Source organism: Amia ocellicauda, chromosome 17 (assembly GCF_036373705.1).
Source record: "Amia ocellicauda isolate fAmiCal2 chromosome 17, fAmiCal2.hap1, whole genome shotgun sequence".
Lineage (NCBI taxonomy): Eukaryota > Metazoa > Chordata > Actinopteri > Amiiformes > Amiidae > Amia > Amia ocellicauda.
The window spans coordinates 14,414,852-14,432,182 of record NC_089866.1 but is presented as its reverse complement, the minus strand read 5'-3'; the positions used below and the strand labels follow the sequence as shown (position 1 = coordinate 14,432,182).

The window sequence follows — 17,331 nt, the reverse complement described above, 5'->3', positions numbered from 1 at the left end:
GAGAGAGGGAGAGGCAGAGGCAGAGGTGGGGAGATGGAGTGATGAAGAGAGAGAGGTGTGGAGAGAGAGATTTGTCACTCTATTACAAGGCCCTCTAAACCAAAGTCCAAAACAAACTTGTCTTTTACTGGGTGTGGGCACAGAGAGACAGGAGAGGTGAAGACAAAGACACTGCATCTGCAACAGATGCGCTCAAATAAGGGAGAGATTGGTTCCTTATATGTCTCATCCCTGTGGACTAGCACCCATCAACCCATTCTCTCCTCCGTTGCCCATCACTGTCTGACACAGAGAAAGCAGCAATTGTCCTGGGAGAAGGACACACAGCCCCACTTGTGGCAAAATATGTAGCAGCCTGTACCAGCTTGAGAAGTCCCCATGGGGTGCTTCATTTATACTTATTTTCATTGTACTGATTTTATCATTATCATTAGTATATAGAGCGGTGGAGAGATAGAGAGAGAGGTGTAGAGATGGAGAGACAGCAGGCAGGTCAGGAGGAGAGTCTCGGGGGGCAGCACTGGCAGATGGGCTGACAGATTCTCCATGAGCTGAAGAGAGACGTGTTTCTACTCCCCCCCTTCTCCCTCCCTTACTCTCTCTCTTGACTCTCCATTCTTCTCTCATGCTCTCTCTCTACCTATATCTGTCTTCCTCCCTCCATGTCTCTATTCAATTAAATTCAAATGTTGCTTTATCTCTCTGTCTGTCTGTCTCCCCACTGGTCGGTCAGTCTGTCTGTCTGTCTGTCTGTCTATCTCTCCATCGGTCTGTCTGTCTGGAGAGACAGAGAGGCATGTCCTGGTGTGTGAGACAGTGCTTGCGTCTCAGGGCTTCGGCAGCTCTTTGAAACTGAGCCAGACTTGTTGTTGTTTACTTCTACTGATTTGCTAATTACTGAGACGATTTAATTACTGAGATGCTGTAATTATTGGGATGCTGCAATGTGAGGAGTTGTGAGGAATTCTCCAGGTGGGCTGTCTGACATTCACTAACACACACGCACTGACAGACTCGCACAGTAACACACACGTTCTGATACACTCGCACTGACACTCACAAACCCACACAATGATACACACACAAATACAGAAACAGGCATTTGTCTCTCTCTCACTCTCCTCTTTCCACCCCTTTCATCCTTCCTCTCTTTCTCTCCCCATCCCTCTCTCCCTCTCTTTCCCTCCATCCCTGATAAATAGCAATCCCCTTATATCTCTCGAGTGCTCTGTGTTGTCTGGCCCGGGGGCTGGTGTGCAATGAGCTGAAAAGCTGTATCAGCCTCATCCCTCTCTCTCTCTCTCTCTCCTTCTCTCTCTCCCTCCTCTTCTCTTTTTCTCTAGGTCACGCCAATAGAGAGAGAGAGAAAGAGAGGGAGCGATACAGAGAGGCAGGTGAGGAGGGAGGGAGAGATACAGACGCACAGACACTCTCTCAGTCTGTTTAATCACAGTGGGCTGTGCTCTGGAACAGAGCCCACTGGGGACGCGTTCTCTGTATCCCCCCCTCTGTTTCTCTCTCTCTCGCTCTCTGTACTCCCCCTCTCTGTGTATCTCTCTTCCTCTGAATATCTCTCTCTCTCCCTCTGTGCATACCCCCCCACTCTTTCTCTCTGCATCTCTTTTTCTCTGTACCACCACCCCAATCAAATTCAAATTCAAAAAAGCTTTATTGGCATAACTAATTGACATCAGTTTTGTCAAAGTATTGACAGACATGTCCAGTGCTCAACAACAGGGCAATGGGAACAATCAATACAGAAATTATAGTATAGAGTCATTTTACATCAAATTGTTGTATCAGTACACACATCGTCATGGCCCCAGAGTCCTCAGTCTCTCAGTGTGTGGCAGGTGGTGAGGTATTGTGCTGCTGTCTCTGCTGTCTGAAGGGTCCCATGACAGGATGGCCGGTCTGTTTTGTCCTTGCTTGGTGAGCTGAGTTCAGGGATCGGGCCTGCGAGTCTGAGGGAGTAGGCATCCCTGATGATTGTGTATTTGGGGCAGAGCAGCAGGAAATGCACCTCGTCCTCCACTTACCGCTGCTCATACTACCCACACACTCTGTCCTCTCTGGGCTTCCACATCTGGTGGTGTCAGCCTGTCTCTCTATGTATCTCTCTCTCTCTACTCCCCCCTCCCTCCCTCCCTCTCTGTATCCCCCTTCTCTCTCTCTCTGTATCTCTCTCTCTTACTCGAATTCTGCCTCACACTGCTTCTCTTGAACTGGCCAATCACAACCCCTCCTCTGCTCACATACACCCACTGCCCCACACCTTATTCATTGAGCACATGTGGGATACTCTCGACATCAAAATGCCCTAATTCACACTGACACTGTCCCTGTGGACTACTATACTACCCCCCCACACAACTACCAGGGCTGGGCAGACAATTTTGTTTGTGTGTGTGTGTGTGTATGTTTGTATTTGATACACCACTGACACACACACACACACACACACACACACACAAATCCGTCTTCACTGTAAGATCCATGCGTCTTTAAATATCTCTGCCTGTCTGAGAGAAAGAGACAGAAAGAGAGAGGGAGGGATACAGCGACTGAGTGAGCGTGTGCGTGTCTGTGTCTGAGAGAGAAAGAAAGAGAGAGAGGGAGGGAGGGAGAGAGAAAGAGAGAGAGAGGGAGAGTCGCACTCTGCTGCAGTGAAGCTCAGTCGAGGCGAGCGATGACAGACGTGAGGCGGACAGCGCTCTGAACAGGCAGCGACTCACCGCAGCGCCTCCGCCGGGTACCGCTGCGCCGGAGCGGCCAAAGATCGCAGCCCGTCCCGCTACCCCCACCGTGAACTCCCCGTGTGCGGTTCGGCTTGGATTACAACTGGACTGCACCGCATTCAAGCCTGACCCCCAGCTTGCCTGAACTGGACTGGACTAAACTACATTACTCTACACTGCAGGACACTACACTTAACTGCACTGAACCGGACCGGACCTCAATAAGTCAATGGTGGCGCTTGTAAGCTTGGCCCACTGCGGGGCGCTGAGAGCCCTCTTCGGGTTTGGGATGCTGTGGGGACTCGGGCTGGCCCAAGGTAGGCAGGCGGCTGGGTTCTGGGAACGGTTCTGGAGTACGAGCTGCGGGAGTGGGTCTGTGTTAAGTGTTCCGGTCTTCACTGACGGATGTTGTTGTAGTGGATTGTGTTGTGTTTTTAACAATTGTATCGAGATCTGCCCGTTTTCCGGGCTGCAGCCAGACGCGCTGTGTGAGTCTGTGTGTGTGAGTGTGCGTGGTGCAGGCGAGAGGACAGCCCGGGGCGCACGGACGGAGGACGGGAGGGAGGGGGAACTGAAAGCTGCTGAGTCCGGCTTCGAGGCACTGCATCCCCGCAGGCACGTCGGGAGAACCTGGGGAGAGAACAAACGGCGCTGCGGGAGAGAGGGTGTTGCTGTCACTGCATTCCAGAATGTCCACCTAGGAATGGAACTGCTTGCGCGCTTGTGATGAGTGTGTGTGTGTGTGTGTGTGCTTGTGTGTGTGTGCTTGTGTGTGTCTGTGTGTGTGTGTGTGTGCTTGTGTGTGTGTGTGCGTGTGTGTGTGTGTGTGTGTGAGGGGACTGGTCGATTTAGCGAGTCAGTGTAAGCGGTGTAGCCGACCGATCCGCAGCCGCCCGACTCGTCACTGCAGTCTCTCTCTCTCTCTCTCTCACACACACACACACACACAATTAAAACAATCATTTATAAATAAGCTTTTATCTCGCTTTCGGTCTGCAATTCGACAGCGGACAAACAGCGGAGAAAAGGGCGCACTAGCAATAAAGCAGTTTATACATAGGTTATATACAATAGATAAGAAGAAGAAGCAGAGGAAGAATAGTAATTAGTGTCTCTCGTCTTCCGTCGCCAGCGCAGTGTGTGTGGGTGAGCTGACGGCGTGCAGAGCGTAAATGCGCCCTAACGACCCTGTGGCGGCCCGAGTGCTGCAGCAGCATTTACTGTATTTATTTATATTTATTCTGCCAGTGTCCGTCAAACAGTCAATTAGTGATCCAGTGAGTAGGAAAGCAGTAGTAATAACAGTACTATTGTTGTTGCTGTAAGTATTGTATCAGAGCAGAGAAGCTGTACAGGTGTGCACAGATTGCAGTGCTGAGGGCCTCTCTCTCCAGCTGTGTGCGGGCTGTGGGGCCCAGGGCTCTCCTTCTCTCAACACATAGGCTCGGCAGCGTCTGTGACACGGTGGACACTGTCCCACAGCTGACTGGACACAGCAGGACAGTGCCAGAAACGACCTGTCCTGCCTTGGGAGTAAAGTAAAAGAGTTGTGTCGGGCGGTGACAGTCCAGGGACACGGCTTTACTCAGCACGGAGTCCAGTCAGACTCTGCACTGAAGGAGTTCCTGGCGCGGCTCTACTGGTCACACAGTGGAAACAGACCCAGGGCTACTGAAACCGTTTTCACAGCATAGCCTATATCCTATTATTAGTATCAGTTATAGCTTGTGGGTTAGTCTAAGCAGTAGTAGCAGCAGCAATATGCATCAGTGGCAGTGCAGCGGTAGTGTAATACCAGGCAGGTCAGTGTCCGTGATAGTGTGTGTGTTACTATCAGTGTAGCCTATGCAGTGGTACTCCTGCAGTAGCTACATTACTGGTGGGAAATAACACAGAGTCACCGTGTAACTGATATGTGCTGTGATGTGAGAAATGTATGTGTGCTGGAGGTTTTCAGAATCACCTGCTGCTGCCAGCGAGCTCTGTATCCCTGTGTTTGTACTACACCAACTCTGTACAAGCGACGTGTGCAGGAACTTATTGTACTTACAGCAGTATTGTAGTTTATTTAGCTGCTGCTAACAATAAGAATAAGAATAATAAACAATGTTAAGGATTGAAAGTGTCTGAAATCTGATCTGAACTGACAATTACAAATACAGTTCTGGACAAAATGAAGAGACCACTGCAGAATTATCAGTTTCTCTGGTTTTACTATTTATAGGTATGTGTTTGGGTAAAATTAACATTTTTGTTTTATTCTATAAACTACTGACAATATTTCTCCCAAATTCCAAATACAAATATGAATGGAATGGAATGGCTGCCATACATGTAGAGATGCTGATTTAAGAAAAAATTTGCAGTGGTCTCAGGGGTGTCCAACCCTGGTCCTAGAAAGCCCCTATCGAGCAGGTTTTAGAGGTCACCGTTGTATCTCCAATTTATAAGCACCTGGAAATATTTCATTGTGATGAATGAAGTAGGTGGTAAATTCAGTCCATTAGAAACTATTGTCCAATTATCTGAATACGTGCAACCTCCTGAGGGAAGAATCCACTTGGTTGACTTGCTTAATTGCTTAATAGCTCACTTTTGTTCCCAGTATGTAGAAATTGGTGATTTAGGGTGACCTATAAGATTAAGTGGATTGGGGCTCTTCAGGACCAGGGTTGGACACCCCTGCCCTAATACATCATAACCCCTTTAATATACAAATAAAGAACCCAAGTGATGTAGTGTCGTGCAAGGCAGCTGAAAAGTGTTATCAGTAGGGCCCTGCGATTTAAGTGACCTGCTTTCTAAGGCTGCAATTCATTCCTCCCAGCTCAAGGTGGCTACCTAGTCTGCTTAAACCAATCACTGATTTAATTATCTAACGATTCCTTTAATCATCTAAATTTGACTTTTTATTAAGGAATATTAAGATGCATTAATTTAGAGCAGCTACAAACATTTATTTATCTGCCTGTCTGACTGGAGGGGTTCCTCCTCACCTAATAATGGTTTATTTGTCCGCTTATTTTCAATCTGTAAAGCACTCTGTGGCTACCCTGGAAAGGGTGCTAAATTAAAAATGATTGATTGATTGATTGATTGACTTAAAGGTGCATGCATCCCTATTACTAATAGGTTTTATTTAAAATGATTTGTTACAATGTGTAAATCATTTAATTGTTTTAATTTACTAGTAGGAGTACATCATTAGTGAAACAAAACAGCACTGATTCCCGAAACAATTTGATCACCTGCCTTCTGTCAGAGATTGACATCACTCTGTAAAAAGCTATAAGAAATATTTATTTCACCATCTACAGAATTGGTATCAATTGCCCTCTCTTTAAACTTTTTTGGAAAACAGTTTCTACCGCTTTCATGTAAAATGATGTTAAACTTTGTACACGTCCAAAGTATAACACTGTGAATTGTGCATTTAATTTTCCACAAAACTTGCTTGAAAAGGGATGATATTCAGCAGCAGAATATCAAATGCTCCATTGTATTATCTGTGGCTCAGGTGGCAACCTTATGGTAAAGAACTGCCTTCTTGTTTAATTTCTTCTGTCTGGTGGTCTTTAAAAAATATTTTTATGCTTGGGCAATGTAGACATATTTGTAGTGGTTGCAACCAGCTTGTATGCTTTCGGAAAATGTTTTGCACAGATATTGCTGGCAAGGGCTAGTATGTGGGCATTACACGTCAAATGTATTGAATTTGGCAGTAAACCTTGAATAATGTCGTTGTGTGCCTTGATCATGTAACTGGTATTATCGGAGACAAATCCAGTCACATTAAAATTCACTTCACATGCTTTTAACGATTTCACAGTGCCAGTCCCACAGATCAGTAATTCACAGTGCAGATTTATTGTATCAGTAGAAATATATTCGGGAGTCCTCTGAGAATCTGACACTCGTCACTAGTTGCAGGTACACTGTCAGGCCTCTTTAGCAGGTGTTACATTTGTACAATTAACAAGTTATTATTTATTTATTCTTTATTGATCCAAATTATCTTATTCTCTCTCTCCCTCTTGCATTCCCTCCCTCTCACCCTCTCCCTCTCTCTCCACTCCCCCCTCCCCTCCCCTTTCCTTCCCTTCCCCCTCCCTCTCTCTTTCCCTCCCACATGCTCTCTCTCTCTCCTTCTATCTCTCTTTTTGTCTAATTTCTCAGAATCTCTGGTACTTTCCCTCACTCTCTCTCTCTCCTTCTATCTCTCTTTTTGTCTATTTTCTCAGAATCTCTGGTACTTTCCCTCACTCTCTCTCCCTCTCTCCCTCTGGTATCCAGGCCTGCAGAATGAGGTCACTAAGTGACAGTGATGAATCTTATTGGGTCAGACATGATGTTACAGACAAAACATGTACACACACACAATAATACACACAAATGCACACATCAATACAGAAGGAATTACTATTATTATTTTAAAAGGATTAGTTTTTTGCAACAGAGAGAGGGAGGGAGATTGGAGACACTGTCCTTATAATTCTGAGACAAATCACCCTCTAAAACAGTTCAATTTCAATGTTTGACTTTTGACCTTGCAGCAGCAGAAACTACACCCCAAAGTAAAAAACAATCCCAGAGTGCATTTGTGTTGCTGCTGACACACAGCCGGCGAGCGGGCTGCCATTGCAGGGCTGTGTGTGTATGTGTGCTTGTGTGGAGATTCTTCAGATGGTGTGAGGTGAAGTGATGAGTTCAGACAGCGCTGGGCCAGGGAGGGAGCGAGGGAGGGAGGGAGATGAAGAGAGAGAGACGGGTAGACGTGGAGATATGGAGAGACAGGGAGGACTATTTTGCTCTTGTGTATTATGGGATGTTATAGATTCTTGACAGCACTGCCCTGACCTGTCATGCCAACGAAGCATTTCACAGTGAACCTGAAATTGAGAGAGAGAGACGCAGTGTGTGTGTGCAGCCCAGTGTAGTCTGTGCTCTGTGTTGTGCTGTGTGTGCAGTGTAGTGTGTGTATGGTGTAGTGTGTTTGCAGTGCAGTGTAGTGTGTGATGTAACTTTCATTTCAGAAGTGTAAATTGTAATTCATTTTTGTATCTATTCATTTTTCCATGTTTCTGTTCATGTATTATATAAACGTATATACATGTATATATTTTTTTGTTTGTTTTGTTTATTCCCCCTCTAACATTATTATTATTTCTGTTTCTATTGATAATTTTTGTCTCCTTCTGTAAATACTCTGGCAATACCTTATATATGGCATGCCAATAAAGCACAATTAATTGAATTGAATTGATAGAGAGAGAGAGAGAGAGAGAGAGAGAGAGGATTGCATTTCAAATAGGAAGAGGGAAGCTTTGTGATCCTGTCTTGCTGATTGTGATCTGGACTTTTTCTTTTTCTTCTTATCACAATGGACCGATGATCTGTCTGTCTCTCTTCCTCGCTCTGAAATTCAAACACAAAACTAGCTTTATTGGCATGGCAAGTTTACACAAGTGTTGCCAAAGCATTTACAGATACAGGAAAGATAACAGAATAAATATAATAACAAAATAAAAGTTAAATCGCTTTAAAGAATTTACAGGTGTACAGCTATTGTACATGTATGTCCACACATTTACAGGGCTGGTGTGCTGTGTTGTTGGTGCTGGTGAGGAGACATGGTTGTTCTCTGGCCTTGTGGTAGGCTGTGATTTACTGTGCTGCTCTCTCTCTCTTAGTAACAGCACTTCTTTGGCTCCACAACGACATGCAATACAGGCATGAAAGTCTCTTTGTATTCACGTTGCCTCTTGAAGGAAAAATAAAATGACGGATCAAGCCCAGTCTCCATGCTAATACAACGAAAGCAGACATGGCTGTAATATTATTTCACAAATATCAGTCCAGGCAGGCAGGGGTTAAGCACAGTAGAGGCCCCGCTGCCCTGTCCTCTTCGTTCCTGCTCCGGTTCACCCGCCGACGGACAAAGGGATCCTCAGCTAATGAAGCCTTGAGGACACTCGGCGCTTTGTGCAGGCGGCGGGTTGGCATTGCGACAGACAGCTCCGGTTCCCCCCCCCACACACACACACACCAGCCCTGTTAATTTCCAGCCTCTGTAACAAGAGCTATAATATTAATAAAAACTGTAAGACTGAAATGTATTCTAATGATAAAATGAGTGTGTGTGTCAAACCTACTTCAATGGAACATGGAACAAAATGACTTTTGATGATTCTTGTCTCCCAACCCTCCCCCCGCTCTCTTTCACTGTTGTGTCAGTGCTCTGGCTGGCTGGCTGCCCTGTGCTATTGACACTGGGAGCTGTCAGCGTTGTGTTGGCAATTGGTGGAAGATTGGAGGCTAGCCCTCCCCTCACAGTGACCAGACATATGATAGAGACACACGGTGGACAGACATAAGACGCAGAGACACACAGTGGACAGATAAAGTCATAGAGACAAGGAAGGCAGAGAGAGAGATGGAAAAGGATGAAATTAAGGAGAGAGAGAGACAGAGAAACAGACAGAGGGTAATTGAGTCTTGCTGCCTGAGGCATGAAGATGTTTTGCTGTTTTTCCAATTAGAGAAAATCACAACACACTGACATACACACTCTCTCTCTCTCTCTCTCTGTCTCTCACTCTTTCTCTCTCTTTCTCACTTGCTCTATTCCTCTCTCCCATGGTGTCTCACTGAACGACTGTGTGATTATTAGTGGTGCTAATGAGTCACTCTTGGTTCTAATTGTGTTAATGGTGCTAATTGCTGTGGATGGTGTGTTTGAGTGGGTGTGAGAGTGGGTGTGTGCGGGGGGGGAGAGCCGTGTGTTTCAGCAAGAGGAGTTTTGTAGCTGCTCAACTGCCTGTGTGTCTGAGTACATGTGTGTAATATAGTGTGTAGGTGTGTCTTTGTCTCTGTGTGTCCATATGTGTTCCTTGTGTATGCAGTGTTCAGTGTATGTACGGTGTTCAGCATGTATGTGTACAGTGATCATGGTTCAGTGTAGTTAACAGAAGAAAAAGAAGAGAGAGAGAAAGAGCAATAGAGGTTGTCAGAGAGAATGAAAATGTGACATGGAATGACAGGAGAATGAATTTGAGAGGGAGAGAGGGCAGGAGAGATGGGAGGGAGAGGGAGAGGGAGAGATGGGAGGGAGAGGGAGAGGGAGAGACGGGGAGGTGGGGGTTGGGTGGTGGTGGGAGGGCTGGGGGGTGTTGTGCTGTGTACTCCTGTGCTGTGCTGATCCCTGTCATTGTCAATGTGTTTCTAACAGCCTTGACAAAACACCAGACTCTATCCTGCTGATAAAACCCTCCTTGAATTTCAATTGAAAGTCAGGACAGAGAGAGAGAGAGAGAGAGAGAGAGAGAGAGGGAGAATATGATTTTGATCAAAGTGCCTTATACACAACCAGGAGCTGAGAGGCACACACACACAGTATAAACACACACACAGCATACACATATAGTACACACACACAGTGTACACAAGCAGACACACACATCCATATTGTGTAGAGAGAGCTTAATATCCCCCTCCTCTCCTCTCCTCTTCTCTCCTTTCCTCTCCTCTCCTCTGCTTATTTTAGCAACTGGGTCAGAAAGACACACAATATCAGTCCTGTAATACACACAGCACACTACACAGCAATGGGAAAGAGGAGGGAGGGGCAAGGAGAGAGGAAGGATGGGGGGGGGGGTTGCAGATGGAGGGAGAGAGAGAGAGAAAGAGAGAGAGAGAGAGAGAGAGAGGAGAAGAGTAATGAAACCTGTCATATATACACACTGCCTTACACATTCATGAGGAGAGAGAGCGCATGGGGAAGAGAAGGTGGAAGAAGAGAGAGGGGGGAGGAGAGAGAAGGACAGAGAGAAGTGAGGAGAGAGATGGGTATAGGAAGGAAGGTTTCGGAGGATTGTGCAGAAAGGGAGAGAGAGAGAGAGTGAGAGGAGGAGAACAGCAGACCAGGAGTGTGTGTGTGCGTCTGTATGAGGTGTGTCTCTATCTGTGTGTGTGTGTGTGTGTGTGTGTGTCTTAGCTGTACAAGCTGATGCAGCAGGTGTGCGCTGGGCTGTGTGTGGATCTGCAGGTGATCAGTATGCTGGGCTGAGTGTCGTTTCTCTCTGAGGTTTCTGTGTAATACTGACGTTTCTGACTGATACTAATCTCTCTCTCTTTCTATCTCTCTTTCTCTCTCTCTCGCTCTCTCTTTCTCTCCCTCTTCTCCCTCCCTGCCCAACCCTACTCCCTTTCCCTCTCAGGTGATGTCTCCGAGCCCCCTCCCCTCTCCTCGCATCCCTCTCCCCCTGGGGAAGGGGTCCTGGGCCGGGCGGGGGTGCCAGGGGGGTTGCTGCAGTCAGTGCTGGCGGAGAGAGACTTTCTGCTGGCCCAGGGGGGGGCAGTGCTGCCCAGCGCACTGCCTGACAACCTCACCCCTCGACGTATCCTGGCAGAAGCGGGGCGACGGGGGGGGGCCCTGTCCGCTGCCCGCAAGAGGCTGCGACCCCCCCATGAACCGCCCTCACCCTCCCCCTCGCCCCACTCGCCCTCCCCGTCCCTCGCCTCCCTGCCTGAGCTCAGGGAGGTCACCACAGAGACCCTCCCACACACAGGCAGCCCTGCCCAGCCTCCCCCCACACCCACGCTGACCCCCGGGGCCGAGGAGGGCCCCCCACCAATCACCTCCACTATGGTCACCACAACAACCATCTCAGACCCTACCACTGGCCCAGGTCAGGACAGGGGGGAGAGGAAGATGTGTGTGTTTGTGTGTCTGTGTATGCGTGTGTGTGTCTGACTATGAATCAGTCAACACAGTCAATCAATGTTATATTGACTCTCCCTCCCCCCATCTCTCTCCCCAATAGGCTGCAGTGTGAGTGTCTCAGACCCCGAGGGATACATTGATTCGTCTGATGACCCCCCCCTGCCCATGGGAGGCTTCCTACAGTGCACCTACACTGTAACTGTGTACACTGGCTATGGAGTGGAGCTGCAGGTATGTTTGAGTGTGTGTGTGTGTCTCTGTCTCCCTGGGCTTCCGTGTGCATCTGTGTGTCTCCGCATGTCTCTGTGTGTCTTACGTGTGTTTGCCTATTTATCATTCTAGTCTGTCTCTGTGTCTCTTTGGGTCTGTCTCTGTGTGTCTCAGTGCCTCTCTGTGTCTCTCAGTGTCTCTCAATGTCTCTCTGTGCTTCAGTGACTCACTGTGTCTCAGGGTCTCTCTGTGTGTCTCAGTGCCTCTCTGTGTCTCTCTGTGTCTCTCCGTGACTCAGTGTCTCTCTGTCATCCTCTGCAGGTGAAGAGTGTCAATCTGTCAGAGGGAGAGCAGCTGTCAATCAGGGGAGAGGATGAGGGCGGGGCCTGGCTTGTCCTAGCCAATGAGACACTTCTGGTGGAGGGTCAAGTGATCCGCAGCCCTACCAATACCATCTCTGTGTTCTTCCGCACCTTCCCAGAGGGGTGGGTGGGCACCTTCCAGCTGCACTACCAGAGTGAGTGTGAGACAAATAATGATACACACAGCTGTATAACACTATATAACACAGCTATACAAAATTATATAACACAGCTATAAAACAATATATAACACAGCTATACAGCACTATATAACAAAGCTGTAGAACACTATATAACACTGCTATAGAAAAATATATAACACAGCTATACAACACTATATAACACATCTATAGAACACTGTAGAACACTATTTAAGACAGCTATAAAATACTATATAACACAGTAGTAAAAGACTATATAACAGACTCATCTGTACAACACAGCACTAAGCTATCTGACCCGAAACAAGCGTGAACTCTAATGTGTGTTTATGTCTCTTGTCTGCGTGTCAGTTTTCAGGCTGAGCTGTGCCTTGCCGCGGCGCCCTCACCACGGGGACGTGTCTGTGTTGGACCTGCATGCGGGCGGCACTGCCCAGTTTCGCTGTCACCTGGGATACCACTTGCAGGGGGCATCAGCCCTCACCTGCCTCAACGCCTCACGCCCCCACTGGAGCCAGCATGAGCCCAGCTGCCGTGGTGAGAGAGCACAGCGTCCCCTGTGGCAAGGCTGGGGTACTGTAGTGCACTGTATTGTACTGTAGTGTATGGTATTACACTATACTACACTTTACTGTACTGTACTGCACTGTAGTGTACTGTATGCTGTATTGTGTGCTCTATTGTACTGAAAATTTCTATGTCCCTCTTACTCTCTCTTTCCCTCCCTCCGATGTGAAGCACTGTGTGGAGGTGCGGTGAGAAACGCGTCGGTGGGCCGTGTGCTCGCCCCCTCGCCCCCCCTCAGCCCCCCTGGTCTGGACAGCTCCTCCCTCAGCTGCTCCTGGACCCTGGAGGCCCCCCCCGCCCAGAGACTGCACCTGCATCTGGAGAGACTGGCCCTGGGGCCCACAGAGAGGTGAGCAAGAGAGAGGGGGAGAGGGACCACAGAGGGAAGACAGAGAGGGAGAGGGAAGGGGAGAGAGAGAGCAGAGAGGGAAGGGGAGAGGGATGCAGGTGTCCTGTGGCTGTGCTGTAACTGTGCTGCAGTTTACTGTCAGCAGTGTCTGTGTGTGGGTCTCTACTGACACTTGATTCCCCCCTCTTTCCTCCACATTCCACCCCTCTCCTCTCCCCCACCCTTTCAGGCTGGTGCTATGGAGTGGTCTGGACTCCAGCTCTGTGGTTCTGTTTGACTCGGGCCGGGGGGGGCCCATCCCCTTCGAGGGGGTGATCAGCGAGGGCCCGGCCGTGCGGGTCCAGTTCACCTCTGACCTCCAGCACCCCCCCGGGACCTTCAACATCCGATACGAGGGTGAGCCACAGTATCCCCCAGGCCGCTAGGGGAACTGCACTAAACCACACTGTCTCGTCTGTGTGTTTATTTTTTTAATGGCTCTCTCACTCTTTCTTTATGTCTCTCTATCGCTCTATTTCTCTGTCTTTATCTGACTCGTTATCTGTCTCTCTCTGCATTTACCTTTCTTATTATTTATAATTTTATTTTTGTTTAAAGAAAACTATTTGAATTAAAAGTGTATTTACTTGATTTGGCTAATCTAAAATCTCGCCCCCAGCGTTCGAGCGAGGTCACTGCTACGAACCCTACCTGCAGAACGGGAACTTCTCGACCTCTGACCCCAGCTACGGTGTGGGCGCGGTAGTGCAGTTCAGTTGTGCGCCTGGTCACTCCCTGGAGCAGGGCCCCCCCGTAATCGAGTGCGTCAACGACCGAGACCCCTATTGGAATGACACCGAGCCACTATGCAAGGGTACGCACTGACCCACCCATACACTGACCCTGGAACACTGACTGACCGACTCTCCTGTCTCAGCCCTGTCTATTATTATCACCCTTCTCTCTTCCCCCCACCCTCTCTCTCTCTTTCTAACTCTCTTGCTCCCCTCCACTCAGCACTGTGTGGGGGGGACCTGTCGGGGCCGGGGGGAGTGATCCTGTCCCCGAACTGGCCGGACCCATACGGGGAGGGGGAGGACTGCAGCTGGCGCATCCACGTGGCTGAGGACAAGCGCATCCTACTGGACGTGCAGCTGTGAGCGCCCCTTGTTGGCCCGTCTGCACACTGCACCACACACCGGACAACTGCAGGACAATTAACTGCTACACAACTGCCTCACACACACGGCAATGCACTGCACTACTGCTGCACTACACTGCACTACTTCTATACTGCACTGTACCAATGAGAGGCCCTTGCTCTCTTTATTTATTATTATTTATTGATTTATTTTATTGTATTTATTACGCTGATAAATTACAAGTACAAGCTCTCTTCCTCTCCCCTCTCTCTTTCCCTCGTCCTCGTCTCAGGCTCAACCTCAGCGACAGTGACATGGTGACGGTGCTGGATGGGGACGAGGGCACCACGCGGGTGCTGGGGCAGTACGTGGGTGGGGCCATCCCCTTCAAACTGGCCTCCTCCAGCCCTGACCTCACCGTACACTTCCACTCCCAGCCACCGGGACTGCTACTGGGCAGGGGAGAGGGCTTTGTCATCAACTACATGGGTGAGGGAGAGACTGGGAGGGAGTGTTGTGCTGTACTATACTGTGTTATACTGTACTGTAGTGCTGTTCTATGTTGCACTGTACTGCGCTGTGCTCTAAAGCACTGTACTGTAGTGCTGTGCCGTATTGTGTTATACTGTGCTGTAGTGCTGTACTATAGTGCTGTAGCACTGTTCTGACCCGCTGTGCTGTCAGAGGTGTCCCGGAACGACTCATGCTCCGACCTGCCTGAGATCCAGAATGGCTGGAAGACGACGTCCCACGCGGCGCTGGTCCGAGGGGCCCGCATCACCTACCAGTGCGACCCGGGGTACGACCTGGTGGGCCGGGAGACTCTGCTCTGTCAGTGGGACCTTACCTGGAGCAGCCTGCCCCCCTTCTGCGAGAAGAGTGAGAGAGAGGGAGAGGAGGAGGGTGGGAGCGGGAGGGAAGAGGTGGGGGGGAAATGGGAGTGTATTAGAATGCACTGCTAGACCTAATTTTGATCCACCCGCTCTGCCCCCTCCCGCCCTGTCAGTAATGTACTGCTCAGACCCGGGCCATGTGGAGCACTCGACCCGCACTCTCTCGGACTCTAAGCTGCTGGTGGGGACGACCATTCAGTACACCTGTAGCCCTGGCTTCATCCTGCAAGGCGGTGCCATCCTCACCTGCTACGGTCGTGAGCCCGGCACCCCGGTGTGGACCTCACGCCTGCCACACTGTGTCTGTGAGTCTGAAACGCACGCACAGAGGGACTGACGGACTGACAGACTAATAACAGGCACATAGACACGGAGACGGAGAGACAGAGAGACAATGAGACAGAGAGACTGAGACACAGCGACTGAGACACAGAGAAACACAAAGACCCCTCTCAATCTTCCTCTCTCTCTCCTTCACCCTTCCTCCCTCTTTCTCTCTCTCTCTCTGTCCCAGTGGAGGAGTCGGTGTCCTGTGAGAATCCTGGCCTGCCAGAGAACGGCTACCAAATCCTGTACAAGCGGCTCTACCTGCCTGGGGAGTCTCTCACCTTCATGTGCTACCAGGGCTACGAGCTGATTGGAGAGATTGCCATCAAGTGCATACTGGGGAACCCCTCCTATTGGAGTGGGCCACTGCCACTCTGCCGAGGTGAGGCTAAGGCTAATTTAATTTAATTTCATTTGAACTGAGGGATGTTGGTAGAGGTCTGACTGGCTGCTGCTATTTTGTTGTTTCACAGCAAATCAGGACTGCTTTGACAACCACGCCTTGGAGGGTGAGTCTGTCTGCCTGTGGGTCTATCAACCTTTGTGTCTGTGTGTCTTTCTGTCAGTTGGACTTATACTGTCCCTCCCTCTCACCCCTACTCCCTCTTTGGCTCCCTCTCTCCACGTCTCTCTTTCTCTCTCTCAGTGGCAGAGGCGGCTGACTCCTCGGTGGAGGGGGGGGGCACTGCGCTGGCCGTCTTCATCCTGGTGCTGCTGCTGTCAGTGCTGCTGGGGGGGGCCTATGTGTATATCACCCGGTAAGTGCCCCTCTCACCCTGACACACACACACACCTGTACACTCTCATGGCACATACCCTTATGACCCTGTGACCTTGTGCCTGCAGGTGCCGTTACCACTCGAACCTGCGCCTGCCGCTGATGTACACGCACCCCTACAGCCAGATCACCGTGGAGACGGAGTTCGACAACCCCACCTACGAGACCGGAGGGGTGAGTGGGGATGGGGGGATGGAGGGACGGGGGGAATCTCTTTCTCTCACTCTCTCTGTCTTTCTCTTTGTCTCTTTGCCTCTCTCGACTGTCTTTCTTGCTCTATCTTCTTCGCTCTATCTCTGTGTGAGCCTAACCATAACCCCCCCCCCTCTCTCTCTCTCTCTCTCTCTCTCTCCCTCAGGACACACGGGAGTATGAGGTGTCAATATGAGGCCCCCTCTCATCTGTGCCCCCCTCGCCCCCTCTTCCCCAACTGACTGTAAATACACCTCCCACCCCTCTGCGTGCCCCCTCCCCCTTCCCCTACCATGCCAGGGTCTGAAGCTGCCCCCCAGTGTGCAGAGCAACTACAGACTGAGCCAGAGACAGCGGGAGGGAGAGAAGGGGAGGGGAGGAAGAGAGAGAGGGAAAGAGAGTGTAGGGGAGAGAGAGAGGGAGGAAGGGAAAGGGAGGTGAGAGAGAGGGAAGGAAGGAGAGGAATACCCTCCCTCCCCAGTCTGATCTCAGAGACAGACCTGGAGAGGAGGAGAGAAGGATGGAGATATTGTGTAAATAAAGGAAGAGAAGATGCACACAGACACACACACCACACACACACAGACACACACACCACACACACATACAATGCACAAACACTTAGAGTCCCCTACAGAAACAGCCAGTGAGAGAAAAACAGACAGTAAGACACACATACTGAGAGACACACAGAATGGAATTGAGAAACAGACAGATAGACACTGAGGGACAGAGAGAGAGAGAGAGATGGGAACAGGTACACACAGACTTATGTGTGAGTGTGTCTGTCAGTCTGTTAGAGTGTCCATGTGTCAGACGTGTGTGTCCGCCAGTCAGTGCAGCTCTGCAGTGCAGCCCGGCCTTTATAGGCATCGTTAGATTGTAGGTTCTGTTCCCACGCGACTCGTCAC

At 49.6% G+C, this 17,331-nt stretch overlaps 1 protein-coding gene across 1 annotated transcript; it reads left to right on the top strand.

Moving 5' to 3' along the window:
- Window positions 1-2,537: 2,537 nt before the first annotated feature.
- sez6l (seizure related 6 homolog (mouse)-like) lies at window positions 2,538-17,160 on the top strand. Its single transcript, XM_066688731.1, has 17 exons — window positions 2,538-3,055; window positions 10,955-11,425; window positions 11,561-11,691; window positions 11,992-12,187; window positions 12,545-12,730; window positions 12,932-13,109; window positions 13,339-13,505; window positions 13,768-13,962; window positions 14,106-14,244; window positions 14,523-14,719; window positions 14,915-15,109; window positions 15,237-15,428; window positions 15,638-15,832; window positions 15,924-15,959; window positions 16,097-16,208; window positions 16,297-16,402; window positions 16,587-17,160. The coding sequence occupies exons 1-17, from the start codon at window positions 2,968-2,970 to the stop codon at window positions 16,614-16,616; spliced, it is 2,814 nt and encodes a 937-aa protein (XP_066544828.1). The 5' UTR covers window positions 2,538-2,967; the 3' UTR covers window positions 16,617-17,160.
- The last annotated feature ends 171 nt before the right edge of the window (window positions 17,161-17,331 follow it).

Coding starts and splice junctions, on each gene's coding strand:
- sez6l (XM_066688731.1), top strand. CDS start 2,968: ATGGTGGCGCTTGTAAGCTTGGCCCACTGCGGGGCGCTGAGAGCCCTC. Junction 13,110..13,338: donor GCCCTGGGGCCCACAGAGAG/GTGAGCAAGAGA, acceptor CCACCCTTTCAG/GCTGGTGCTATGGAGTGGTC. Junction 15,429..15,637: donor ACGCCTGCCACACTGTGTCT/GTGAGTCTGAAA, acceptor TCTCTGTCCCAG/TGGAGGAGTCGGTGTCCTGT.